The 26,882-nt window shown below is 54.3% G+C and overlaps 11 protein-coding genes across 11 annotated transcripts; 8 read left to right on the forward strand and 3 right to left on the reverse strand.

Annotated features, from left to right (window-relative positions):
- Nucleotides 1-2,192: 2,192 nt before the first annotated feature.
- AYL99_07826 (hypothetical protein) lies at nt 2,193-2,691 on the forward strand (the record flags this gene model as incomplete). The annotated part of the gene is made up of 2 exons (XM_018839335.1): nt 2,193-2,220; nt 2,279-2,691. The coding sequence occupies 2 exons, from the start codon at nt 2,193-2,195 to the stop codon at nt 2,689-2,691; spliced, it is 441 nt and encodes a 146-aa protein (XP_018692103.1).
- A 668-nt stretch (nt 2,692-3,359) lies between these two features.
- Nucleotides 3,360-6,098, reverse strand: AYL99_07827 (hypothetical protein; the record flags this gene model as incomplete). Its single annotated transcript, XM_018839336.1, has 7 exons — nt 3,360-3,547; nt 3,616-4,004; nt 4,067-4,200; nt 4,267-4,601; nt 4,654-4,845; nt 4,896-5,301; nt 6,024-6,098. 7 exons carry the CDS (start codon nt 6,096-6,098, stop codon nt 3,360-3,362), a joined length of 1,719 nt encoding a protein of 572 aa, XP_018692104.1.
- A 661-nt stretch (nt 6,099-6,759) lies between these two features.
- On the forward strand, nt 6,760-7,355 carry AYL99_07828 (hypothetical protein; the record flags this gene model as incomplete). Its single annotated transcript, XM_018839337.1, has 3 exons — nt 6,760-6,771; nt 6,966-7,247; nt 7,305-7,355. The coding sequence occupies 3 exons, from the start codon at nt 6,760-6,762 to the stop codon at nt 7,353-7,355; spliced, it is 345 nt and encodes a 114-aa protein (XP_018692105.1).
- A 51-nt stretch (nt 7,356-7,406) lies between these two features.
- On the forward strand, nt 7,407-7,871 carry AYL99_07829 (hypothetical protein; the record flags this gene model as incomplete). The annotated part of the gene is made up of 1 exon (XM_018839338.1): nt 7,407-7,871. One exon carries the CDS (start codon nt 7,407-7,409, stop codon nt 7,869-7,871), a length of 465 nt encoding a protein of 154 aa, XP_018692106.1.
- Nucleotides 7,872-11,078: 3,207 nt separating this feature from the next.
- On the forward strand, nt 11,079-11,558 carry AYL99_07830 (hypothetical protein; the record flags this gene model as incomplete). The annotated part of the gene is made up of 1 exon (XM_018839339.1): nt 11,079-11,558. The coding sequence occupies one exon, from the start codon at nt 11,079-11,081 to the stop codon at nt 11,556-11,558; it is 480 nt and encodes a 159-aa protein (XP_018692107.1).
- Nucleotides 11,559-12,125: 567 nt separating this feature from the next.
- AYL99_07831 (hypothetical protein) lies at nt 12,126-12,972 on the reverse strand (the record flags this gene model as incomplete). Its single annotated transcript, XM_018839340.1, has 2 exons — nt 12,126-12,554; nt 12,613-12,972. The coding sequence occupies 2 exons, from the start codon at nt 12,970-12,972 to the stop codon at nt 12,126-12,128; spliced, it is 789 nt and encodes a 262-aa protein (XP_018692108.1).
- A 2,338-nt stretch (nt 12,973-15,310) lies between these two features.
- On the forward strand, nt 15,311-15,871 carry AYL99_07832 (hypothetical protein; the record flags this gene model as incomplete). Its single annotated transcript, XM_018839341.1, has 1 exon — nt 15,311-15,871. The coding sequence occupies one exon, from the start codon at nt 15,311-15,313 to the stop codon at nt 15,869-15,871; it is 561 nt and encodes a 186-aa protein (XP_018692109.1).
- Nucleotides 15,872-16,445: 574 nt separating this feature from the next.
- Nucleotides 16,446-17,555, forward strand: AYL99_07833 (hypothetical protein; the record flags this gene model as incomplete). Its single annotated transcript, XM_018839342.1, has 1 exon — nt 16,446-17,555. The coding sequence occupies one exon, from the start codon at nt 16,446-16,448 to the stop codon at nt 17,553-17,555; it is 1,110 nt and encodes a 369-aa protein (XP_018692110.1).
- A 375-nt stretch (nt 17,556-17,930) lies between these two features.
- On the reverse strand, nt 17,931-18,989 carry AYL99_07834 (hypothetical protein; the record flags this gene model as incomplete). Its single annotated transcript, XM_018839343.1, has 2 exons — nt 17,931-18,764; nt 18,834-18,989. The coding sequence occupies 2 exons, from the start codon at nt 18,987-18,989 to the stop codon at nt 17,931-17,933; spliced, it is 990 nt and encodes a 329-aa protein (XP_018692111.1).
- A 364-nt stretch (nt 18,990-19,353) lies between these two features.
- Nucleotides 19,354-22,981, forward strand: AYL99_07835 (hypothetical protein; the record flags this gene model as incomplete). The annotated part of the gene is made up of 2 exons (XM_018839344.1): nt 19,354-19,443; nt 19,499-22,981. The coding sequence occupies 2 exons, from the start codon at nt 19,354-19,356 to the stop codon at nt 22,979-22,981; spliced, it is 3,573 nt and encodes a 1,190-aa protein (XP_018692112.1).
- Nucleotides 22,982-23,957: 976 nt separating this feature from the next.
- Nucleotides 23,958-25,556, forward strand: AYL99_07836 (guanine deaminase; the record flags this gene model as incomplete). The annotated part of the gene is made up of 2 exons (XM_018839345.1): nt 23,958-24,183; nt 24,355-25,556. 2 exons carry the CDS (start codon nt 23,958-23,960, stop codon nt 25,554-25,556), a joined length of 1,428 nt encoding a protein of 475 aa, XP_018692113.1.
- Nucleotides 25,557-26,882: the final 1,326 nt, after the last annotated feature.

The following is a 26,882-nucleotide window of genomic DNA, read 5'->3' on the forward strand; positions in this document are numbered from 1 at the left end:
CAATTCCCCCACGTGCCTATCTGGTCGCTGGATACACAGTGCATCTGTCCACCTGATTTGCACACCCACTTGACGGTCGGGCGATCGGTAGGCGAACTTGATGGTAAGGCTGGCAGAATGGTAGGCCGCTCGATGGTAGGCCGCTCAAGACCTGTTCAAGACGCTGACCCGCCCAGGTTTTGTGCGACTTCCTTTTTCCCTCCTACACACTCCCAGTCCCTTTTGCACCATCCCTTCAGATCACTACTGCTTCCCACCCTCTAAAATCGATACAACTTCCCGCTCGCGGGGGGGCGGCTCCTCCTCGCGCGCCTCCCAATTAATCAACATGCCTCATACGAAGCCCTAGACAAAGTCGATCTTGAAGCAAACTTCATCAATCCTGTAAACTTATGGCTAGCGGACGATGCCTGCCTTCACAGCAACTGGATCCTACCAGAGCTAGACGATAATCCATTTTTTGAACTGGACCATTTCCCTATGTCGACTGACCACCCGAATGCCGATTCACAAGAAGTTCTCGGGGGTCCCGCGCCTATTGAGGGCACGCTTTCCAGGCTTCAGGACTCTACGGATGCCCATCCCGGCGTGCGACCTGAACGGCGAAAGAAGCCATTCGTTCATCATGAAAATGATATGTCCGCACCAACACCTGTAACCTTGAACAGGCAGCCTAATGATGGGAAAGGTGTCTTCGGGTCAGCTGCGTCACTAAATTTTGCCGAGGACAGCTGCCACTATTGCCACAAATGCAATCCCCCGAGAGCCTTCCGAAAGAAGCATCAGCTTACGACGCACCAAAGACGGCACGACCCTCGTTTTGTATGCGAGCAACCTGAATGCAACAAGAGATTCCAGTATCAGAAAGACCTCACCAGACACCTGAAGACTGTCCATGCCAAGCACAACAAGCACATTCAACTCTTTCCATGTTCTAGTCCGAGATGCGAATGGAGCTCGACCGGGAGGCATAGAGGTTTTACACGTTCTGACACCCTTCGTCGACATCTCCGAAACGTTCATCGGGTATTGGGTTCCTCGCCAGCCCATGATTCAGCTTGAAAATGATTGAAAGGCTTCGTCTGCAGGCCACAGGTTCGTAAGATCGATGATATTGCTTCAAAATCGACTTTGTCTCACCGTACAACGCCACGAGTCGCGGGCGAACATATTGGGACTCGTGGCGTTGTACGGTGCTGATATCTGCTTGTTTCACTTCCTATGTTGGCAACACTGTGTTAAACGCCACTTCTCTCATAGCAAAATAAATCTACCGTGGTCGGCGAGCGCAATCGTTTCCCCAAGAACGTGTTTGCTTACATTACAAAAGGCAGAGTACAAACCTCCTGTCTAGATAGTGTACATAGCTACCAATACAAAATGTCGAAAATCAGATGACGACTTCACACTATTCATTATTTTTGGCATTTCTTCAAGACTTGACAAAATCACGATCACGAGCAGCCGGCTCCCTGGTAGCCAGGATGATTGCGGAGTTAGCCAGACCCGACCTCGTCGCAAGCCCTTTGACATGCAGCCCACTGCATAGGGCCAACCAAACCTCTCAGTACAATACGTTGCGATCTTTGTGGCCCTAAGAGCGGCCTACAGAGTGGCTTATGAGAGAGAGAGTGGCCTATGAGAGAGAGAGTGGCCTATGAGAGAGAGAGTGGCCTATGAGAGAGAGAGTGGCCTATGAGAGAGAGAGTGGCCTATGAGAGAGAGAGTGGCCTACCATTCTGCAGACCAAGTTATTCCACGTTTCAAAGGAGGTAATGCCTGGGGCAATGGTAGGCCGTCGAGGAGACCGCCGGAGCAAACCGATAAAACAACTCGTTAACAGGAAGAGGCTGGGAGTGCCCCTTGAAAGGACTGGACATACAGTTGCGGTAGTCGTGTAGATTTCTAAAAGGAGAATTACAACAGGCGCGTCCATCGAGCAAGTGGCCTACAAACTGTTTACTCGACACACCCCGGTCCCAGCCCCCCACGTTAGTCTTTCAGGCATAATACAGCACCCTGGCCAACCGGTTCGCTGTGTTGAGCGAGGGCGCCCCGATTGTCGATGCTGTAATGCGCAGCAGGAAATGGAAGTATAAGAAGCTCGCAAAATTGCCGTCAGTCTGAACTGCTTCAACCACTTGATTCATCTCTTCCTCGAGAAACGAAGCGCTCTCCATTTGTAACTCCCAATGTCTGATCCCGTCAATGCTGAACACAGTAGTCCCGCCCCAACTTGACTGCTAGGGACTTGGACCAGTGGCTGACACGTCTGCAGAGTTCCGTTATGGCACCTCGACGAGGTCCAACATAAACTCAACCCACTTCTCTGAGCCCGCCAAGGCACAAAAGACTCCACAGACCTTCAATACAACGAACGGATTTCAACCCAGTCTCATCAAGGCTGACCTTGGTGCAAACAGCCTGCAAGTCGAAGCCACTCTGCACCGGCAAACTAGAGACTGGGTATACAGCTGCCATGGCTATTCCATTGGTGGAGACCACCAGCAGCAGAAAAGAGACTTGATCCATCAGCAACTCCGTGCTGCTGCCGCCCTGGAGCGAGAGCTTGCCAGGTTGGAGGCAGCTGATGGGGAAGCGAAGAGTGACACTGCTGTTAAGAATGAGACAAATTGCCAATCCGTGCAGGGTGTGGGGGCCTGGGCAGATGAGAAGGACAAACAATATTGAAAGGCTGTAGCAGTCGACTTAGCAAGGTAAAGACAGTATTCCTCTCTTACACTCGTCAAAACTGATGTCGTCAATAGTTCTCTCGGAACGATATTATTTATGCTTCGGATGAGGCGCTGTTGAAAAAGCATCCTGAGCCTGGATGAAACCTTCGACGATGACAACATGCCCTTGCAGGTTTGTTATGTGAGATGTTTCTGTGATCTCAGCCTCGGATTATGCAATTTCTTGCAAGGCTTTTCTGGCCGCTTCAGCATGATGTTTGGTAGACTGGAACAAGGCTCAGAAGGTTGCCTGGGTGGCGGAGATGGTTATACCTGCGTAACCAGGTTGTTGTCATGGTCGAGTCTGTGTCTCCAATCAGAAGAGAATGGTAAACATTAGGAAGGGACACTATAGATAGTTTAACGCTAATCCTAGGCTGGCCTAGCAAAGCTTGTCAGGTGATATCGCGTAGTTCCCACATCGTGTCGCGTGTTTACACACCACTCCACGTCAACCTTACACACGTCCATAGACCAAGCAGTAACTTTTCCTCACAGGGCCTCAGCTGAAGTCTTCGTTATATCGACATTGGGACAAGACCGGTCAGCCTCTTACTTCGAACGCCCACGTCTCAGCAGCAGCTGATCCCCTGAACAGATAGTTAGGTCCTGGTTTTCGCCCGTCTAGTGCCTAGGAGTGAACTTCATCTTCAGCGGTGGCAATGTAAGCGTGAACGTGTCCAAAACCTCAGCGTCGAATTTGACCCCATCCTCGCCGTCTGCGAAGGAAATGTCGAAGCCCAGAGCAACCCTTGACAAGACCATGCGAAGTTCCATCATTGCAAGCTGCTTCCCGACACAGCCGAATGCTCCTACCACCAAAGTCAGCACGGTGTTTTCACCGGGGACGCTATATTGATTCTTTGAGTTGTTGACATACCTTTCGAGAAAGGGAAGAAGGGGTTCTTTTCCACGCTGGTCTTTTCCCATCTTTCGGGTACAAAATCCAAAGGTCGCTCGAAATATCTCGGATCTCGCTGCAGGGTATGAACTGGAACGCCGACGATGGTGTCTCCGGGAATATACACTTCGTCAATCTGCAGCCTTTGCGGAGGGGTGATTCGAGGAAGACCGCCTGGCACGGGAGGCTTGAGGCGCAAGGATTCATTGATGATATTGTCCAAATACGGAAATTTCGCCTTCTCGTACGTCCAATCCTTCTCACCGGTAGGAAATACGGTATCCAGCTCTTTCTGGAGCTTTTGCTGCACGATCGGGTTCTTCGCCAGGTAAAAGAATGTGTTGGCAAGAGCGGCCGCGGTGGTGTCACTGACAATGCATTAAAAGAGTGCTGCGGACAGAGTATTACATGTGGACAGACGGTAACATACCTTCCGGCGATGATGATCAGGCGAGTATCCTCACTCAGTGCAAAGTCCGAAGGTGGCGCGGACTGATCGTTCTCATACTTGGCCTTGATCAACCAAGAAATCACATCACGAGGCTCTTGATCCTTTCCCGTTAACTGTGCACGAAATCCAACTGGTTAGCAGCTTTCAACCCGTCTCAGGTAGGCAAGACCGGCACTGACTCGCTTCTTCTCTTCGAGTTGATCTCGACAGAACTCCATAAAGTCCCGAAACGTGCCGGCAATTCCGGGAATAGCACTGAAAAATGCCAACAGCCAGGGGAGAGTGCCGAGAGTACCGATTGTGATCATTTGATCATGCAGTGCCTTGATCGCTTTGTGCTCACCTCCGGTGGTCAGCATCTCAAAGTCTTTGCTCAAGCCAATATCGCCCATGACATCGAAGGTATAAAACATCGACCATTCGGTGATATTCATCGCCGAGCCTTTTGTTCGGGCAATCTGTGACAGCAAGAGATCTGTCTTTGCTTTCACACGGGGCTCGTATGTTGACAGTGCTACCAGAATGAAGTCAGGCCGCATTCATCGAAGATCTGAAGAGCAAGTCACCTTTGATACTAAAGCCGCGGTCCCAAGCCCGTCGCCTTCGACGTTGGATCTGCATGTCCCGTGTTGAGTTGATGGAGCACTTATTAACGTCATCCGAAACTTGGCTGTACCAGGTCGATTTGGGCAACTTTGAAGGAGGTCCGTATACAAGGTCGATAGCAGAAGCCCGATTAATTGAAATCTCGCGAGGACCTATGCTAACCATCAGCAGAGTCGATGTCGGCAGCTCCAATCCTGCGTACCGATCCGAACGAAGTCTCCGTATTGCTTGTGCAAGGCTTCCACTTCATAATTGAACTGGACCTTTTTCATCGATCGTCGCAGAGCCCAAAACCGAGATAGCGTCGCGCCCCAAGGTCCGGGGAAGTTCCTCAGCCGATGGAAAAACAACCGGTAGATGGCAATGCTACCATACACGCCAGTAAGAAATGCGCCATCCACCACGAAGACTCGGAACCCTGCTGCAAGTATCCCATGTTGCACGACAAAAGCATAGCCGACGAAAGCCGCAGCATTGAAGCCAGAGAAGAGAATGAGGAGCGTCCATACTCGATTATCAATCTCGATTAAACGTATGCTCTGGTGGACGATGACTCCCAGCACCAAGGCGGCGGTAACAGTAACCCCGAGCTCGGCGTTCAACGCATGCTAGAGCAGGTTCATGGTCGTCCACTCCGATTCCATGCCTGCAGGGAGGATTACCTCTCGTGTGACGTCTCAGAGTGGGAATAACTCTTCGCTAGGAAGACAAGTCAGAAGCATCAGAAGGAGAGTGCCGGTCGAATCAGCACGTACCGAAATAGCAAATTCAACAGAAGGAAAATGCTACAGGAAGGTTCCTCCTGTGGAAGAGCATGCTGCCGGCATCTTTCGAATCCGACATGAACAAAGACGAAACCGGGGTTCTCTCCAATTTTCTGACATTTCACAGGTCCGAGCCACAATGCTGGGATCGGCTTCCCTGGTGAGTAAGGTAGCAGGGACCCTGCTTTGCTGTTGATATGGTAGTGTGCATGCGGAGCTTCTTGACTGGTCTGAGGGGGGATCTGAGTCTGGAGCAGCAACTGGCAGGCCTGGCCTTGTCTCGCTCTGCAAGTAGGGAGGCATATGGGTATACGCTAGGCTTCGAATCAAGGCGATCTTTCTGTGCTGCGGTCCGATACACTCCAGCGGGTCTTTACTGAGAAGACACAATCCCTGTGTTGTTGTCTGCTGGTGGTCCCCGGGTTGTGGGGCATGTATTCTTTAAGTGCTTCACCACCGTTTGCCGGGCGTGCAGATCTCGACAAAACGGTTAAGCGAAGATGGTCGCTGCGGTGCTGCTGTCTCTATACCAGTGTGGGAATGGACTACGCGGTCCGAGCACATACTTCCATGTGGAGGGTCGTTAAGAGCCAGAAGTCATTCGAAGACGCGAGACTTCGTGGGGTGAACGGATTCAGCATTGCCGTTGGCTGACTCGCAGACGGCTGATCGAAGTCGACTTGCGAATGACAATCGTGCTATGTATGCATGACTTGTCGTGTCGACATACCTCCCTGGCCAGATAGCTAGCCGGACGTTGACCAGGAACTTCAACGGCCCAAACGGAGAAGGGCGGCAAATACTGACAGGGGCTAAGGTGCTTCATCCTTCGTCGATCAGTGGAGCTTGTCCTCGGGGATTTCGTGGTACCATTGGCAACTACTCCGCAGCATCTGGTCTTATTCAGGAGAATCTATGGAGAGGTACCCTGTATACTTCCCTCTGGAAGCACCCCCTAACACCTGAATTTCCATCCAACATCACGACAATATAACTCAGCCGGCTATTACTGCCACGGCCTGGGTGACGAGTGACACATGCTCGTGTTAACGATCTCCACTGCTACCCCATATTTATGCTAGAGCGCGCAGATTACAAGGGTTGAGCGTTCGCTGCCCGCATGAGAAGATGGAAAGGGGCCACCCCGAATTGGACGCCATTTGTCTTGGTCACTGACAAGGCTTTCAAATTATTGTAGCGACGACTCCCGCAGGCACGAGTTCCGCATCGACGAGGCTATCACGTACTTTAATTCCCTTCTGGACAAGCGGTTGCGTACCCATATTGAAGGAGATTCTTACCATGGAGCCACAGGTCTGTGTTGCCTCCTCGAAGGGACTTCTCCGTAAAAAAAAGGACGACATATTGCGCCAGGTATCCTGTCGATCAGTATGGCTATGGATAGAGCGGTCTCAAGGGACCGCATTCGGAACAATTACGCGTACGCACCCTTTATGTTATTGCGTTGCGTTACGTTGCGTCACGCCTCAGCTAACTTTCTGTTCTAGGTCCTCTTCGCCGAAGAAATCTACTATATCTGGATGCACTTCTGGATCAAGATCTGCTTCCTGCTCTTCTACCTCCGACTCGCGAAAGAACGCACGTACCGCATGCTTGTCTTTGACACCATCGGCCTGACCGGAGTCATCACCCTCACCATCCGGCTGATCTACTGCCTGCAATGCGACCCCCCTCGAGGCCTTTTGGTATCCCACGCAGTTCCCCGCGGCGAAGTGTCTCCCGTCGAAAGTGACGTATTTTGTGCCGGGAAGCTTGGTATGTCCGACACTGTATCGAGGCTGAGGATGAATGTTCTTTATCATTTGTGCTGACAATGTTGACGCCAGGAACTCTTCCTCGCTTGCATCATCCTCTTCCTACCCGTCACCATGTTCTAGGGCCTGCAGATGAGCTGGCGGCGCCGCATCGCCGTGTACTCGATGATCACGATGGGCGAGATCGTGGTGGTGGTGTCGGGCCTGCGGCTGATCGTGGTCAACCAGTTCGCCACGACCCCGGACTTCACGTACATCCTGGGCCGCATGATCCTGATCTCGGCCGTGGAAATCCAGGTCGGCATCTTCGCCGCCAACATGCCGGGCCTCAAGGCCTTCTACAGCATCTGGCGAAAAGGCGAACTGTCGTCGTCGGGGTCAAGAGGCACGAAGGAGTCCCAGGGCAGTTCCGCCGCCGGTGTGGTCAGCAGCGGTCACACGCACCAGCTCGCCACGCTCTGGAACAAACGTGGCGACAACCACAGGAACAATAACAACAACAGCAACAAGGGGCTCGTCGGAGATGACAAGGTCACATACGACGCCGACGAAGACGCCGACGGGCCCGAGCGTCGCCTCACCAGGCGAGGTCGTCGGCCGACGTATCCACCGCAGACGGGAAGGGACGAATCAGCGTAGCCAACGAGTACACGGTGGTGGAGGACGAGGAATATGGCCGGCAACGTCGGCACTCGCACTATCACGTCGCCGTGCCGGACGTTTTGAAATGAACTGTGCGCGTGCAGTTCAATCAGTGAGAGACTTTGTGCAGAGAGCCAGGCCAATGAAGAACTGTGGGCAGGCACATCTGAATCTGGCCAACGACGCCAACATCTCTACTGAGCAGCAGAAGCATTAGCAGCGAGACATCAGGAAGGCCAAGCCGTGTGTGTGCGCGAACACATGTCAAACACTTGTCAGAGGCAGCCACAGCAACATATCAGGTTGCAAAAGGTTGACCACCAGTGTGATGGGTTCCAAACTTTCTTATAAGTGCACCGGCGCAAGAACCAGCTGTCGTGAGCAAGTCCCGACGTGGTCGTGAGCACTAATTGACTGCCCATCCGTCAACCATGGTTCCCAAGCTTGCTCCAAACCTATATCAGGAAAAGACAGTGCCCTGACACGATCGGAACGTCAGCTTTGCGACGCGCGGAACATCACATCTGCATGAATTAAAGGGGGATTCATTTCTCAAGCCCCACCTCCTGCTCGTCCTCCTCTTCCTCCTCGATGAAGTAACTTCCCGTCGTGGCTCTCAGTCACGGCGGACAGACGTTGTGCATGGTCGCGCTGACCAACGCACAGTCATCAGGGTGCACGGCCAGCATCTCCATGGCCCACTGACACCTTCGACACTCCTCGAGCCTTCTGAGAAGCTCGAAGATGAAGGCGTCCATTATAGGGTCGAATGCTGTGAGTCGTGTCTCGATTTCTGTCCGCTCTCGACACTCGCGCAGGATGTCCTGGGAGAACCCGAAGGGCAAGAGGGACGGGGACGGGAGAGTAGGGATGGCTCCTTTCGTCGAGAGAGGGATGTACACCACCGGGCTGGCCCGTGGCTGTAAGAAATGGCCCGTGAAGAGAGAGGATGGTGGTGGCTGGGACTTCTCGGGTCGCGGGCGGTTATGGTTATGGTTTTCGACTGTTTGTTTGGCTCTCTCTCAGGGTTGGTTCGTGCATGGCAGCATCCTTCTGCTCACCTGGGTTGTCCCAAAGCTCTCTAAGCCGGTCGAGCGTCAACGAGAACTCGAGAGGCGTCGGAATGGCATGTGCAGGCTGACGATGATCCTTCTTCGTTCTAGGTGTTGGATGACCCCGATCGCGGGAGAGAAGGTGCTCAGACTCCATCAATCAATCAGCCTGGCCTGCAGGGTTTGGCGCTTAAGGTTCGTCGTCGACACATAGGTGCTACACTTTTGATAATTGAAGAATGGGCTTGTCTAGCTTTTCCATGGCCCCGGGACAGAAACCTGCCCCTCCTTACAAGGAAATGCAAATATCTTTGAGAGATGCTGAACAAGACTAGTTTATCCTTCAAAAAGCCGATGGTCGAAGTGGCCTCGTGGTTTTCAGCTCCATGTTAAGCTTTGGAGCTGCTGGGACTTCATTCGACCTGGGTTTCCTGTATGTCTCTCAGACGCCGATCCCTACGGGCTTTGGTGTTGAGGCATGTCGATCTACGCAGGGGGGAGGAGGCATCTTCTCTTCATCTTCTGTCGGGTCACGGAGACTATATCCGGGTGTCTGGATCCGGATATCCAATAAACGGTGCCTTTGCAGGTCGTCGCAAAAGATCTCCGAAGCCATGATCGGTCCGCTGGGTAGATGATCCATCAGCTCAGACGAACCATTTCGACAGTTCTCTCGTCCGGGGTAAAGGGGGGAACAAGGAGAATTGGGACCAACAGCTCCTGCTTCGATCTGGTGGTCCAGGTCTACAGATCCCATGGCTGGAGCCCCGGAAGGTGTTTTAACCAATCGATCGCGAGACGGATTGCGTGCGAACTCGGGCCGTGTATCTGCAGGCCAAGTCCCCTTCGATCAAACCTTCCCGGCGATGTTATTGTTAGACACGCGGGCGGAAACGCATGGCAAGACAACGTTCGAGGTAATAATACCAGTTCCCAGAGCGGGCTCAGAGAGATACTTTATTCGACCCAGGAAAGACGCGAAGCTGGGCAGAGAATCACGGGCGATATTGTTGCCGGAAAGGAAAACAATTCCTCGTGCTTGTACAGTAGTTTGTTGTTCGGAAGGCGTTCGGTGTCAGTTACCCGCTGGTTGCTCAGTGGCTGGGACTATTCCAGGGGATAAGGGACATGATCTCGCGTTCAATAAGGCTCGCTGGCAGCAAGGGGGAGGGATTTGTTGACGGGACCGAGTTCTTGAGGATGCATGCCATTGCTGCTGCGAGGGCAGAAGCGACCTAGATTAATCAAGCTTCAATGTGCCATGACCGCCACATTTGTGATGCTCGAAAAGAGGAAGCTCCTGCTGGATGATCAGCACGAATCCTCCTCGCTACGGACATGATCTCCGCAGCACGGGCGGCAATGCAACGTCCGAGCTGGCCGGATGATTCTCTGTCGAGCAAGGATCGGCCACAGCCCTGGTTGTTCGATGGAAAGAAAGGGAAAGCCTCATCGAACCCGTGGGCTAGCCGCCGGTCTGGATCCCTTGCATCACCATCAGCTGCTGGATATGTACTCGTAAGAAGAAGAAGACATTTCCTTCCAGGAAGAGGAATTCTCCTCCGACCTCATTTCTTTTTCCCACTTACTTCATCACTTATCACTTAATTGTCATTTGAGCTGTCCACGAGGCAGAGAATGCTACCCCGCCATCAGGCCGTCTGCCGCTCTACCATCCAGACCAGTCGCGAAAGATGAGCCTAGCGATCAGCAGCCTCCCACCATCATCTCAGTGTCTCGATCAGCACGGGCAAACACTCCAAGATGAAGGAGAAGATGAGGGAGACCGTCCACGAAAATTCCACTCGCCACAACCGTACAACAGGTCGAAGACGGGGTGCCAAACATGTCGGGATCGCAAGGTACGCGGGACCTTCCGCTGTCGCAGACTTGTTGATGACGATGATGATGATGACGACCCTCTCTCTTGTTCGTGCAGGTCAAATGCGATGAGTTGCGGCCCCGATGTGACCATTGTCAGCGCTTGTCACTCCGGTGCGAATGGAAACCTCGACTCTTCTTTCGCCATTACACCGCCCGCATCGTACGTCGGTATAACAACAAAGTCGACAAATCCATTCCCTTTATATGGCATCATGAGAGTGCTCCGACGAAACCGTCTGCCCAGAATGACGGCCTTGCCAGCTTCGGAATGCTGCAGAGCAACGAAGAAAGGCAACGCAAGGCCGAATGCTACGACGCCGGAACTTTCATGATGATCGCGACACCCGAGAGCTTCGAACGTCTCCCCCAATATCACCGATCGCTGCTGGGGGACCGGACTCTCTGTCCTCTGTCACCACAGCTCAGAACACCGTATCGAGAAGCAGTAACACCATGCTCCGGTGATCTCACGTCGTGTGGACCGACCGTCCACATGGTCAGGACGAGCGGCGACATCCACGCTTTTCTGGAACTGGAAGACGAAGCATGTACGCGACCACGGCCATCTCCACCGTCCAAAGATCCCAGTCCCCGGCGATCGAACCTTGGCCGGCGCGGGTCGCGGTTCTCGGTCACGGCGGTGGTCAAGGGGAAAGAAAATTCTCGTTTGGCCGACTACGGCGCGCGGATCTGGCGAGAACTGTCTCAGGCTACGGCCGAACACCTGGCCTCCTACCGGTGGAAATGATGTGCTGTGCTGTGTCGTGTTACGAAGCACAATCGAGAAGAGGGAGAAGAGGACGCAGACGGTTTAGAAGAAGGAGAAGAACCTTCCTTACCACTTAACTCTTATGGGGTAAGTTCCAGTCTATACGAACCTTATCTCGTTTGTGGTAGCGTCCGGCCTGCCGACGGGGATGGCGGTGGACATGGCAAAAAGGAAAAAGGCGGACAAAGTGTCTACATATCTCATCGCGATCCGAAGGAGTGGCTGGTGGAGTTGGCATCCTCGTCCCCAACACCGCCGGTCCTTGAATGATCTTCTCTGCAACACAGAAGTGGCAAGCGCCAAAGCCATTCCCGTTACACATTGTACAATTATTGGAGGGTGGACAAGGAGGAAGCTGCTGAGTCTAGGTTTCAAGCACTGCATGCAGACATTGCCACACGCGGCCCTGTATATTGTATATGGTATCTGGCAGCCGGATATTTTTCCAGCTCGATTCATCCCACGGCGATTTATATATATGTGTAAGAATATGGTGACCATCAGACTCATTTATGTATTTGGTCTGGGCCTGATGAGAGTCTGTAATTATTTGCCGCAAAACCCGCCATCGACAATCAGACAAGCCCCCGACGTGAACGTATTGCCCGGGGCGGCCAGGAAGAGCATGGCGGGCACCAGGTCCTGAGGCTCGCCCCAGCGCTGCATGGGCACGCGCAGCATGAGGTAGTCGACCATCTTCTGGTCGTCCTGGTACTGGGCGGTCATGGAGGTGCGCATGAAGCCGGGGGCGATACAGTTGACCTGGATACCCTTGCCGGCCCACTCGTTGCTGAAGGCCTTGGTCATCTGCAGCACCGCGCCCTTGGTGCTCGAGTAGACGCTCGTGTTGAACCCGGCCTGGTACGACGTGACGGAGGCGATGTTGATGATCTTGCCCGGCCGGCCGAGGGCGAACAGCTTCCGCCCGAACTCTTGCATCGAGATGTACACGGCCTTCATGTTGACGTCGACCAGCTAAGAAGCGGAAGGAAGAGGGTCAGCATAAAAAAGTGACCGAGGGTGTTTGTCTCACCAGATCGATTTCGTCGTCGGTGGCGTTCTCGCACAGGTTGCGCCGCATCACGCCCGCGCAATTGATCAGGATGTCCGGCACGATGCCGGCGCTCCATATCGACTGGTAGCATTCCCGCAGACTCTTGGGGTTGCGCAGGTCGCAGTGGAAGGCGGTCAGTTTGCTGCCGCTGACACTCTCGACCTTGGTCTTCAGATCCGCCGACAGCGGGTCGTTGGGCGCTTCGATGGAGACGACGCTCGACACGCCCGCCTGGGCCAGTGCGGTGGCGAGGGCCGAGCCCAGTCCACCGGTCGCACCGGTTATGATGGCGGTCTTTCCCTCGAGGGAGAACATGTTGCTGAGGTATTGTGATGCCATGATTGGGTCGAATAGAATCTCTTCGTTGTGAAAGCAGTAAATAAAGGGGGGAAATAAATTCAATCACTCAAATCTGGTAAGTCTATTTCCCAGAATAGTGCAGGCTAATACCACACAGCTGGCACATATGTACATAGATACATATATATAGTACTTCTGGAAGGAAAACCTCACATCTGAACATACTCGGTCCTCAGATAGCCGAGCGATGCATTTGGAGCAGTGTGTGCTAGGGGGTGAGGAGTAGAACAATTACAGCCGGAGCCGGTGCGGAGATGTATGGGGGAAAATCCGGTAGAGGGCACGGAGGCTGAGGCTCCGAGCTCGGCGAGATTCACGACATGGAATGAAGTGAGGGAGTAAGAATTATAGAGAAGAGAGTTGTGGTGAAAATGAGTAACCGAGCACACACATGACATGTGGGTAGAAAGTGAGATAGATCTATCTCCCGGTCACGAGGAATGGGAGGTGTGTTGTGACAGACTGCCCTTCCATTCTTCCGTATCTACCCAGTACTTCCCTTTCGAATCCCAGATAACAGTGTCGGCTATAGGACATCACAGGAAGCTGTATAACTGCCGGTGATGTAGAGAATTGGCTCCAGTGACTCATTCACAGCAAATAAATGGGTGTCGAGGCTGTGTTACATGCATGACCCTGCTATAGCGACGTGCATGCAGGTCATACCCCAGCACATCGCATCTTTTTCAGTTATTCCCGTACGATCCGACATGCTCAGGTTTTGGTGTTGATTAGTGTCCCGTCATCGAAAAGTCGTGTGTTATTTATTAGCTAAGATGTTCCAAAGGCTGGTCGGTCGCATTGTGTTGGGCCCCAGAAACCCCAGTCTAAGGAGTTCCTCTGCGTCTGTACAGCTCTGTGTCACATCCAGGCCAGTGCTCAACCAGGCTCGCTCCACTCGATCAACAACGGGTCAGGGAGCGTCCAATCTTCGCCCCTTCCCTGGGCCCATATCGTATGAAAGCATTTGAGCTTGTCGTCTGCATATAATGAACGGCGATGAGTACGACTCGGGAGGCGCCCCTGTACCAGAACAGGAGAAAATGGGATTGGTGGTGGCGTCGTCTGTTCAGCATGACTAAGATCTCAGGCGCTCAAATAACATCGAAGTCTGACACCGTGTGGGCTCTGGGAGGGGCCGGTTTTTTTCCATGTAATATTTCTGCTGATTCTGCCCAGACTGGCTTCGGGAGACGAAGGATCACCAAGGTTCTCAGATAGCCGAGCCCCAGGGAGAAAGAAAACGTTTTTCATTCTCCACCAGTTTGCATCACCGAATCCCTTCAGCATTGATCCAAAAGCAGGACAACATGTCTCTGTCATGAGCGAAACACCTACCGTCAAGGCCTAGGGTCTCGTTATCACCACCAGAGGCTCCCTGGTCAAGGACACGCAGCCATTCCGTTGGTGTCGTGGAAGCTGGACTGTCCTGACCTCACCGCTTCTGGACGCTGGAAATGAGTGATATGGGGCCAAAATCGTGCGGAGGAAGCAGATTGAGTGAGGCCCTCGTGGCTAAATTAAAGGGCTCGACACCGCATGACCTCGAACCTGTCAAGGGCCATGACCAATGAGTGCATCGCACTATGCCTACGTCTCGACTGTCCCCAGCACTACGGTGCTGAGTGGAACCACTCGCGGCCCACCACACCATCACGGGAAGAGGTACCAACGCGAAGGTTTTATCGATAGGTGAGAGCCAGCCTTCGATGCAGTCAGCTTGGCTCCAGTGTCCAGCCACAGCACCTCCGCCACGCCCAACATCCTCCCAAAAAGGAGCGTCCAGGCAAAATAAGCGCCTCACGTTGGCCGCGCATATGGCGCAGTCGGGCGTGTTCGATAATAGAACAAACAGCTGGTTTAGGGCATTGCCGGCAGAAGGAAGAGAGGATACATGAAATGCTTATTTAAACCACAGCATGGAGTTTCCATCCATTAAGTCGTCTTCCATCATTCTGATCGGCGTTCGAACAAGCACAGACGGGTTCATTCACAACCACTCACTTCTCGTTTACGTACCATGTCTTCCTCCTCTCATTCATCCGGTTCACTTGCGCCGCCCTCTCGACCGCCTTCTGACCAATGGTCTACTACTGGGAGCCAAGGACATGGCACCCCTCCTGCACCACCGCATGTCCCCTTGGGTCCTGGCCCCGCTCTTGTACCACCACGCCCCTTGGGTCATGGGGCCCCCCCCTTTCCGTCACCGAGCACGCCCGCAAGTCCCCCACCTTCTGCTCTTTTCCCGGCCTCGCCATACTCTGGAACTTCTTCCCATACAGGGCCATCTACGCATGGATCCAGCGACGACGGGCTGATGCCAGTAATTCAGCACTTTCCTCAGCCGCCGGCGCTCGCAGTCCCACCGACACAGCACGGCCAACCGAGTCCACTCAGTCCCAGTGATTTGCCACCATTTTATCACAGTGAAACTGACCATAGCCAATTTGCCGGGCACGCCAATCCAGACTCTCCTACTTTGGGAGGGCTCTCAAGTGGTCACGGCGCTCCAGCACCGCCTCAGGCCGGGGGCAGTCGCTTTCCTGGGGCATATGGGAGCCACGACACGGCGGCACATTCTGAGGACCCAAGCCACTTGGGCCCACTACCATATTATCACACTGACGACCATAGCAAATTTGCTGCACCCGCCCTGCCAGACTCTCCCACTCTACCATCATCACATGCGCCCGCCGGACATGCCCCAACAGGTCTTCATCTAGCGGTGGCTCCTCATGAAGAAGACTGGGGGGAAGAAGAGAACGAACAGCATTTCCCGGAGATGGGCGAAGAGGAGGGCGAAGAGGGTGAAGAAGAACCGGAGTACTATGACGAGGAGGAAGATGAGGAAGGAGGACAAGGTCACGCTTGGGCATGAACGGGTAGATGGCCAGGATTCTGATGGGTGGAGAAGGCGTTGGTTCAATGTTTGGTATCGGGCAGGCGATGGCAACAGACAGGCAAACCACATGCAATGTGAACAGATTCAAGGTTAGGGCTGATACCAAGTCACTTTTCGATGGAAGCCCTGTCCCCTCGAAAGTGTTATCCCAAGTGATCACGGGGCTACTCAGCCCATAAAAAATATCCTCTGACTCGAGCCTCAGCTGGTTAGTAGGAGTAACGACAGCATCTCAGCATCTCAGCATCTTCAACTCTTAAAACGAAGCAGACGACGCTGGCACTCCAAGCCCAACACCCCCAAGTCTCCTTTTTGAGCCAGCCTTGCACAGCGGGACCCACATTTATGTGCCAAGCCCTCAGCCTCGCCGAGACGCCTCCAATGAATGACGAATGCGTTTCATCCATCAATCCAACCTCTTTTCTTTTCTTTCTTTCTATCTTTCTTTCTCTAAACCGACTCTATATCGAAGAAGAGCTCCTCTACATCTGCAATCATCCACACCCTTCGAGCTGACTGACCGACCGTCAGCTGGGCAGCCGTCGCCACCATGTCCAACTTCGACGTCAACGCCATTCTGCGCGGGGCCCAGCTCACCTTTGTGGGCGCTCACCGTGCGCTGCAAAACCCAGAGCTGTTCACCACGGCACACTACCGACAGGCCGCGATTGCCGTCTGCGCAGGGCTGGCCATTCGGATCATCCTCAACATCCCCATCTACATTGTCAAGATCCTCCTCTGGATCATCGGGGCCTTCGTCAACCTCGATCACGAGACCTGGGACGACAAGGTCATCTCGGGCCTGGACTTCGTGTCGCGATCCGTGCTCCAGATCCCCTTCTTCCTAATGATGGTCATGGGCTCCGTCACCCCGACGCTCGACAACCTCTTCATGGAGTCGCTGAAGTGGGTCGACACCACGTATGTGCAGAAGCACAAGTCCGATGACCCGGCCACGCTGCGGGGGATGTACTACCCGACGCTCAAGATGTACTCGACGCACGGTGAGAAGGAGAAGAAAGAGCAGCGCTCCTTTGTGGACGGGGTCGTCATTTTCCTGACAAAATACGGTCGACGCGCCGCCATCTCCCTGGCCATCTACGCGCTTACCTTTGTCCCCGGGATCGGGCCCTTCGTGCTCCCTGCGGCCTCGTTCTACACGTTCAACAAAGCCGTCGGCCCCGTGCCCGCCGGCATCGTCTTCGCGTCCGGCCTCGTCATCCCCAAACACTACATGGTCCAGTTCCTGCAGACGTACTTCTCGAGCCGCAGCCTCATGTCGCGCCTGCTGGAGCCCTACTTCCAGCGCATCCGCTTCACCCGGCAGCAGAAGAAGATCTGGTTCATCGACCGCAGCGGCGTCCTATTCGGCTTCTCCGTCGCCTTCACCGTCATGGTCAAAGTGCCCCTGATCGGCGTGCTGATCTACGGCATTGCCGAGGCCAGCACCGCCTATCTCATCACCAAGGTCACCGAGCCGCCGCCACCGCCTGGACCGGCCAGCCAGGAGTACATCGAGAGCGAGGTGCGCTGGAAAAACAAGCATCTGTTCTTGAATCTGCCCCTGGACCGGCTGGACGAGTTCAACGCGATGTTGACCGGTGCCGAGAAGGTGGGGAGGGCGGAGAGCCCAGAAGTTCCCAGGAGGAAGTTTACATGAGGGCGAATTTTGGTTCGGGAGGAACAAACATGTCAGCTCGGAGCCTGGTGTTCTTTACAGCTGTTCTCAAGGGGGTCAGTCAATCGAGCCCTTGAAAGGAAACAAATGAGGGGGTCGGCAGGGGGAGAGAACAGATGGATGGTGTCCGGTCCAGGTTTTTTTCCTACGAATACATTTTTTTATTTATAGATGGATCATTTTGACAAGAATTCGCCCTCTTCTCATCATCATCTCCGACGTCCTGTACTCCTTGCATCGAACACCCGGGGGGCAGGGAGGACTGCTCTCTGCAACATCCAAGAGATGCATATGTACACTACACCCGACCATACCTGGGTGCTGCAGGTGGAAAGAGCCTAGGGGCAGGCAACCGGCTCACTTATATTCGTAGAAACCCCTCCCGCTCTTCTTGCCCAGCCAGCCCGCATCCACGTACTGCCGTAACAGCACGCTGGGCCTGTACTTGCTGTCCCCCAGCCCCGCGTGTAACGTCTCCATGATGGCCAAACAGGTGTCCAGGCCAATGAAGTCGGCCAGCGTGAGTGGGCCCATGGGCACGTTCGTGCCGTTCTTCATGATACTGTCGATGTCCTCCTTCTTGCCCACGCCCGTTTCCAGGCAGATGATCGCCTCGTTGATGTACGGCATCAGGATGCGGTTGGCCAGGAAGCCCGGGCTGTCCGCCGACACGGAGCACACTTTGCCCATCTTCTCGCAGAAGGCGACGGCGGCCGCGAGTGTCTCCGGGGAGGTCTGCAGGCCAGCGATGATCTCCACGCCCTTCTGCACCGGCACGGGGTTCATGAAGTGCGTCGAGACCACGCGCGACGAGGCTGAGGTGTCTGTGGGATCCTTCGCCGTCGCCCGCGCGATCCTCGTAATGCTGATGCTCGACGTGTTGGTGGCCAGGATGGCGTGTGGGGGGCACGTCGCAGCCAGTTCTGCAAAGATCTTCTCCTTCAAGGCGGGATTCTCAGGCACCGCCTCAATCACCATGTCCACGTCCGCCAGGTCCGACATCTGCGTGGTCGGCTTTAACCGCTCGCGTGTGGCTTTGGCGATCTCTTCCGTGATCTTCTGCTTCGACACGTCTTTGGCCAGGAGTTTGTCTGCGAATGCGAGTCCACGATCGAGGGATTGCTGCGACGTGTCCACCAGTGTGACGGGGACTTGGGCTTTTTGAGCGGCGACGAGGGCGATTCCCAGACCCTAGTGTCATCTGTTAGAAGTTGCAGGTAGACGACGCATGGTACCCGATGCCAGAAAAAAAAAACATACCATTTGACCAGCTCCAACCACACCCAGCTTCTTCACCTCGAAGCCCAATGCGGGCGTGGACGAGAATTGGCGGTTGAGCGAGGCGAGCCTCTGCGAGGCGACGTGGGATTTTGAAGAGGCCATCACTCTGGACGATAACCTCGACAACGAAGCCATGGTGCAAAAGAAGGAATCTGCAGGGAGAACCAGTTCACTTTTGGGCGAGTCTGGGGAATCGCAGTTAGTTCATGTCAAGCGACACACAGTAGCTACAAAAACGCCGGGATTTCTCCTTTCGCCGAGACCAACAGTGCCCACAAGTGCGGCACGTGCGGGTCCCAAATCATTGGCCCTTATCGGGAACCGAGGCTCGACGATAAGCGGCGACCTGTGCGCTTTGGGTCCATATGGTCCGCCCGAACACATTAACGCGTCCACGTGCGCGTCCCAGCTCGCGACGCGTCTCCATCATTATCCAACACCTGCCTCTTCTTGGGGCCAGCTCTCTGATCTCTCAACCACGACGGTATGACTGGACAATATGGACTCGATCGACGAGAACAACCCCTTCACCAAGGCTCAGACGGTTCACCCAGAGGTTCGGGCCTATGTGTACAGTCTGGTTAATGCAGTATGTACCTCGTCACGCGTGTGACAGACCGGATATCAATACTGACGTCCCTTAGCTGGGTGGGAGTAGCACAGACGACGATGGCCGCTACGTCCTCGGTGACGATGCGCTCGCGTGTCTTCGAGATCTCAAGCGGTGGTTGAAGCTGTACGACGAGAAGAACAACAGACTCGATGTGGCACGATGTCTCGCAGAAGCCAAGCTCGTGGGCGGAGATCTGATCCCCATCCTGGCCTCGTGGCCTGAAGACGGCAAGGAAAACAAGCTGAAGGCTCGAGTTGCGCTCGCATGCTTAGAAGTGTTGGTACCTCTGACGTGGCCATTGGAGACGACAGGTGAAATGACGGTCAACCATCACCGACACACGCCCTACATCCAGCAAGCACAAGTCGTCTACAAGGCCGCGATCCTGGGCTGCGATACTAGTAACATCCTGAGGCAGGTGGTGCGAATTGGACTGCCGTCGATCGCCGTGGCGAGAGACGAGAGGACGAGCCGAGACGAAGGCATTCTGAAGTTGATGCTCTATTTCTTTCGGAATATCGCGGTCATTCAGCAGATCCCAAACCTACCGAGCCAGGGCTTGGACTCAGAGGTCTCCCGATCAGCGACCATCGAGGCATTTCGGGACCAAGATGTTTTCGCGCTGCTGTTGACCATCTGCTCAAATATGGGTGAAGACTTCAACTTGCAGGACGTCATTGTGTTGGATATCATCTTCAACTTGATCAAGGGTGTCGACCCCCGCAGATTGTGGATGACCCAGCAAGAGCGAAAAAGTCAAGGAATCACTGATCTGGGGGCCGCTCTGGCTGTGGAGGAAAGCAAGAACCGGGACGCGAAGAAGCATCAATGGAGCAGACATGGGCGCTTCGGAACCATGCTCTGGGTGAAGCGGGACGGAGAGAAGATGTCGGCTGTCTCAGGTCAAGATAACCTCCGAAATGACCAACAGGCGCTGCTGAACATGGATAAGTCGAAGAAATGGAACAAGCCCCAACAGAGACGCAAGGACATGGACCACACGATCCACGATTTTGACCGCACGACCCACCTCAGCGATTCTGCCGCCGAGAAACTGCGCAACTTCGTCGAGGAGTTTCTTGATTCGGGGTTCAATCCCTTCTTCACACACCTCCGCAAAGCCATTGAGCGAGAAGCTGAGCGGTTGGTCGACGTCAATTATCGCCAGTTTTTCTACGCGGTGGCGTGGTTCCTCGAAGCCGAGCGCATCCGACGAGAGACGCAAAAGAAGGAGGTCAAGCCAAACAACGTCCGAGACGACTTCGTCGATGAGAGCTATTCAATTGTGGCGGCTGTTCTCAATCAAGAATCGTTCATCATGCTGAATCGATTTATGCAGGTGTCATTGGACAACAAGGAGTGGCAGGATCTAAACGCCTGCATGCGATGCTTCACACAGGTTCTGCTTACGGTCCAAGAGATGGCCCAGAGCCCCTTGGAGGAGGATCAAGAAATCGCAGACAACATCCAGAACCGAATATTTTACGAGGAAACCACGCATGATCGAGTTGTCGAGATCCTGAGAGGCTACAAGGATCAAGGGTTTGGTTATCTCGATGCCTGCACCGAGCTCTCCCACGTTTTCTTACGCATGTTGGAGAGATATTCGAAGGAGAATGTCGACCTGCAGATTCGGTCCCGTCGCAGGGCGAAGAAGAAGCGCAAGGAGGAGATGAGAAAACTGGCTCAACCGGGTGATGATCCGGCTGCGGACGACGAGGTGTCGGAAAACGAAGACATTGCCGATGTTGTTCAAGTGTCCAAGGAACGAAAGTTCGACTTCAATCGCTTCGCCGCCAAATTCTCCACCCAGAACTCGGTCAACACCTTTGTCGCTCTAACCACACTGTATCGCGATCTCAGCCTGGAACAACTCAAACGCGCACATCGGTTCTTCTACAGGGTGGCCTTCAAACAGGAACTGGCTGTCCTCCTGTATCGCATTGACATTATCGCTCTTTTCAACAAGATGATCAACGGCCCCGACGGCCTGGATCGGAAACATGCCATGTACAAAGAGTGGTCCGAGTTTTCCCGACAGGTGTTCAAGAAAATGTTCAAGAAGATCGATCAGCGGCCGGAACTGATTGTGGAGATGCTATTCAGCAAAATCCATGCGACATTGTACTATCTGGAGTATGGTCAGGAGAAACAGACTCTGGCTACCAGTCGTGCCCCTGCAGAGCTAGAAGTCAGGCCCGCGCCCGGAAGAGATGTGAAGGAACAGATCGGCATTGTTGTCACCGTTCTCCTGAAAGATGGCAAGACAGACCTGGTGCGATGGGTCAAGACCATGCTGGGAAACGCCTTTGACGAAAGACACGCATGGGAAGCAGAGGCCGAGACACGGAGAGCGGCTATCATCGAGGCCGCGCAAAAGGATGGTGAAGACAGCCCCAACAATGTCGACGTTGGGAAGCCCTCATACATCACCGTGCATCCATCTTCGGAGGATATCAAAATGGCCATGTTCAAGAACGGAAGGTTGAAATTGTTGATGCGCCTGGTTGATTTCGAAATGCAAGGAGACGAAGACGTGCTTGGAGCGAGCTGGATCATCCCTGGTCACATATCCGCTGGACAGCTATCCGAGCACAAGGCCACGATAGAGCGGTACGAACAGACGCCGTGGCAGGGTGATGACGGGGACGAAGACGCCGAAGACATGATCCGTCGTGCCAGAAACAAGGAGAAGACACGCCAAGATGACGAGGACGGCGCGCTTCGGGGTACATTCCTTGATGATTCTGAAGGCGAAGAAGAGTTCCTGTTCCCGGATAATCCTCGCAAAAAGAAGGCTAAGAATGCCATGGCTGAACTCCGGGCAAAACGCAAGAGAAAGCGAGGTGAGGAGGAGGACGGCGAGGATGACATTGACGAGGAACTGGCGGCGGAAAGAAGAGCCGCGCGACGGGCAGCCGCATTGGATCGGCGGCGCAAAATCAAGAGTGAAGCTTACATCAGGGACAGTGACGACGAATCGGATGCGGAGAAGGATCGTGAATTTTTTGAGAAGGAGGAGCAGATGCGCACGAAGTATGCAGAGAAGATCCGGAACGAGCTTCGAAACCAAGTCGGCCAGGGCATCAGCGAGCTGGGATCGAAAACAACGAACAAAAGAGCACAGAAGAAGCATGTCGCTGGGACAGAGGACGAGCGAGACAGTGACGAAGATCTACCCATGAGCGATGCGGACGACCAAGACACCGAGACGGCGTCATCTCAGCAGCGGCGCACCTGGGACAGTGGCGATGAGGAGGGGGAGGAGGATGACGGCGATACTCCCATGTCTTCTCAAAGCGCGAGCGCGAATATGGATGCGGGAAGTGGGAAGAGGGTTCTCATGGAGCTTGACCAACCACGCGCCGCTGTCGAGCCAACGGCAAAGGCAGCGCATGCAGAAATCGAGCTCAGCGATGACGATGAAGACGAAGATGAAGACGTGATACCGACGGCAAGACGGCGGGCGGTGGTCCGGGGAGGGTTTGTCGTGGATAGTGACGACGATGACTGAAAACGAATGTCATGGCAGCAAGTCATGTAAAGAGTCGTGGCTGGGACTGAGGGGGAAGCTGTTCCATGCGACTTTCTGATCAATACCGAGAACAAGAATAGCGAATCCGACATGGTAGGATAGCCTTGTTTGTGTTCAGATTGGCCTCGTGGCACATCTCTTCCCCCCTCTCTCACACATATATCTTTACATTATCCTCTAAACCCTCTTCGTCTTAGTTAGTAGTTCCTCGGACTGACCGTGACGTCGTACATGTATGCACGTATGCATGCATGCACGCAGTAGGTTATCGTCCCAGAAGACAGGATCTCGTTTCGTTTCGGCTCGGGCCCTGGAGCGAAGCTGCACAACCAACGCTTGAAGAATACGATGTGGTCGGCAAAAAACAGGGGTGGGTTCCTGACGTGCACGATACTACCCTAGATGTTCACCGTGGGTAAGATTGACGGATGCAGATCTATGGAGACGATAATAGGACATCTCATTCAGATTATACATGCCGTTTCTGGGTGGGCCAAGTTCGAGTCGAACCAATTCACCAGCAACACCAGCACATGCACACAAGAACCGTGTCGGGATCCGCCGACGGCCATTAAGCGACCGCGACGCGGCGCCGATTGGCCGCCCACGTCCGTCGTCCTGGGGCGGCGGTGGGGTGGGGGATCATTTTTTATTTGCTTTGGTTGCTTCTTGCTTCTTCTTCCTCCGCCATTCGTATTCCCTGATAAGGCGTCTCTCACTCATTGCTTGCTGTGACAAGACGAAGCAGAACAAGAAGGAGAAGAACAAGGCTAGAGAAGGAGCATTTTTGTTTTTCATCACTGGTGTTCAATCCTTCCCTCTCCTCTCATCTCGCCTCTGCTATTGAGATTATTTCCACGGTACCTGCAAGCCTCTTAGACTTCTTTTTCCTTTATCAAACCCTGTTCCTGTTTCAGGCAGATACGAGGCGACGGATAGACGAAGGGGGAAAACTATGACCCAGAAACGCATCTACTTTGGCCGTTTCATCTCCACGCCCAAGCCTGATGAGCTGCTGATACGCACGGGCGCCGTGCTGGTGGACCGCAAAGACGGCCGGGGCGTCATCGAAAAGGCCGACTGGACAGTCAATGGACCCAACGATGCTATCAGCAAGTTCGCGGTCGAGGCACCCGTCGTGACGGCGGCTGAGAATGGATTCTTTTTTCCTGGATTTATTGGTAGGTTTTGTGGCTTGGGCTCGATAAACTGTCCCCTTTGACAACGGTACATGTGTTTGTCGGATGACAGGGGGCGGGGAAGAAAAAGGAGCGACAATTGTCGCTGGTCTTCTCAGATATCGCCGGATTTCATACCTCTCACAAACAAGGCTGACCACTGCTCTTGCACAGATACCCATATACACGCGTCACAATACCCCAATGCCGGGATATTCGGCAAGTCGACACTGCTGGACTGGCTCACCACATACACCTTCCCTCTAGAGTCGTCCCTGGGCTCTGACAAATCTCCCATGTACAAGGACTCCATCGAGCCGCCGGATCCGCTCGCTCGCGCCAAAGCCGTTTACAACAGGGTGGTGTCCAAGACCCTCTCGCTCGGCACGACTACGGCGTCATACTACGCCACCATCCACGTCGAAGCGACGAATCTCCTGGCCGACATCACGTTCAAAAAGGGCCAGCGGGCGTACATTGGCCGCGTGTGCATGGACCGCCCCGAGGCGTGTCCGGATTACTATCGCGATGAGAGCACCGAGCAGACCATCGCCAACACCAAAGCCAGCATCGAGTACTGCCGGTCCCTGGACCCCTCGGGCGAGCTGGTCGCCCACATCATCACGCCGCGATTCGCGCCCAGCTGTCTCCCCGAAACGCTCTCCCAACTCGGCGCCCTGGCCAAGGACGAGGACCTCCGCGTGCAGACGCACATCTCGGAGAACCTGAACGAGGTCAAATGGGTCAAGGAGCTGTTCCCCGAGCAGTCGAGTTACGCGGGCGTGTACGATCACCACGGGCTGCTGACGCCGCGCACGATCCTCGCCCATGCCGTCCATCTCAGCCAGGAAGAGATGCAGCTCATCCGACAGCGGAAAACCAAAGTCAGCCACTGCCCCGCCAGCAACAGCGCCCTGGGGAGCGGATTCTGCCAGGTGCGGACGCTGTTGGAGGAAGGCGTCGAGGTGGGCCTAGGCACGGACGTCAGCGGCGGGTACAGCCCCAGCATCCTGGACGCGGTGCGCAACGCGTGCATCATGAGCCGGCACGTCGGCTTCCTGAACGGCGGCGACAGCAAGTTCAACCTCAGCGTGGCCGAGGGCCTGTGGCTGGCCACCGTGGGCGGCGCAAAGGTGGTCGGCATGCAGGGCCGGTTGGGCGGCTTCGACGAGGGCATGCTGTGGGACGTGCAGGAGATTGTGATGGCAGACGTCGACGCCAGTGGCGCCGCCGCGGGCGCGGATCCGGATACCGGGGTGGACATCTTCGGCTGGGAATCGTGGCAGGACCGCGTCGCCAAGTGGGTGTGGAATGGCGACGAACGGAACGTCAAACGGGTCTGGGTCGGGGGGAGGCTGGTGCACGAGAGGCGGTGATGAATTTCCCTCCCGGCCCCCTTCCCCCCTATCTCAGGGAACAATTGAGTGAAATGAATGCATTATAATATCAGGGATACCAGGGGATATTAAGAGCCCAGATTGATTTGGTCCTGCTTCACTGGCGCCGCCCGTTTCGTTCGAAGAAGAGGAAAGGTGTTTGTTTATGCTTGGTATATATTGGTAGGTAGTATGGCTTTTTTGTTTGTATGTATGATATGATATGCTATACATACATACCTGGTACAGGCACAAACCAGTGCAGCACATGCCTTCGGAGGAACGACGTCCCAGTACTACTACCACTACTACAAAAGACACCAGCGTGGCCAGTTTTGTTTTGTTGTTGTAAGTACCAGTTGCGGGTCGCCAGCATGCCCAAAATTCAGACGCTGATACTTTAAAGAACCGAAGGAAAGGGACTAGGAGAAAGACGACCAGGCCTGCAAAGTAGATCCAACCCCCCCTACTCATCTCATGCTTCGCCCAAGTGCATATCCCGGGCAGATCTTGTTATGGTGCTGCCATGCTTTGCTGCTGGGACGGTGACCCTTGTGGCCGTCTTTAGGGCTGTGCTTTTCAAACTGCTTCGTGATGGCTGTTGAGGTGCCTACTTGTCTGGTGTGGACATAGCCATTGAGAGAGTGTGACCGTACGCTGTGCACACATCGACGTGATACTCTCTCCTAGTGCACATGGCCTCGGGGCTAGATGAATGAGCGAAATCCCCGTCGCAGTTACAACAAGCTCATCCAGTTCTTTTCTCATGTACACCGCAAGAAACCCCTCCTAATACTGGTGGTGAGATGGCTTGAGCACTGGTATCCGCGAGGGGCACACCTGGGACAAACCTCGCACGACTGAGTCTGCGGTGCCACACGGTCAGGCATTCAGTAAGTCGACCACATCCGCAGTTGTCGAAGCCGGACAGATTTGGCCATACTAAGTGTCTCAATGGCCGTTGTTGACTGAATGGTAACAGAGTGATCAGCCACTTCTTATATTAAAAGGGGCAGGTGATAGAGCCTCAAACCGAATCGTCCTCCCCAGTCAAACTAACGCAAGTTGTCTGGCTGCTGGCAAGCGTCACTCACCGGGTAGCCAGCAAGCCTCGTGCAAGGGGCTAGATGGCTCTTACAGACGGCGGCATGTCCACCCTGCGGCCCTGATTCGTTTGAAGGCTCCTCTGTATCCCAGAAAGGTACTGTGACTAGAAACCGAGGGTGTATAAAAGTGTGACAGGTATCAAGGCGCCCCACCGGACTAATCCGTATTTGTTCCTCGCAGACTCACCGATCGGGCCTAGCTACTCCATTTCTCATTGGC

Source organism: Fonsecaea erecta, assembly GCF_001651985.1.
Source record: "Fonsecaea erecta strain CBS 125763 chromosome Unknown Scaff6, whole genome shotgun sequence".
NCBI lineage: Eukaryota > Fungi > Ascomycota > Eurotiomycetes > Chaetothyriales > Herpotrichiellaceae > Fonsecaea > Fonsecaea erecta.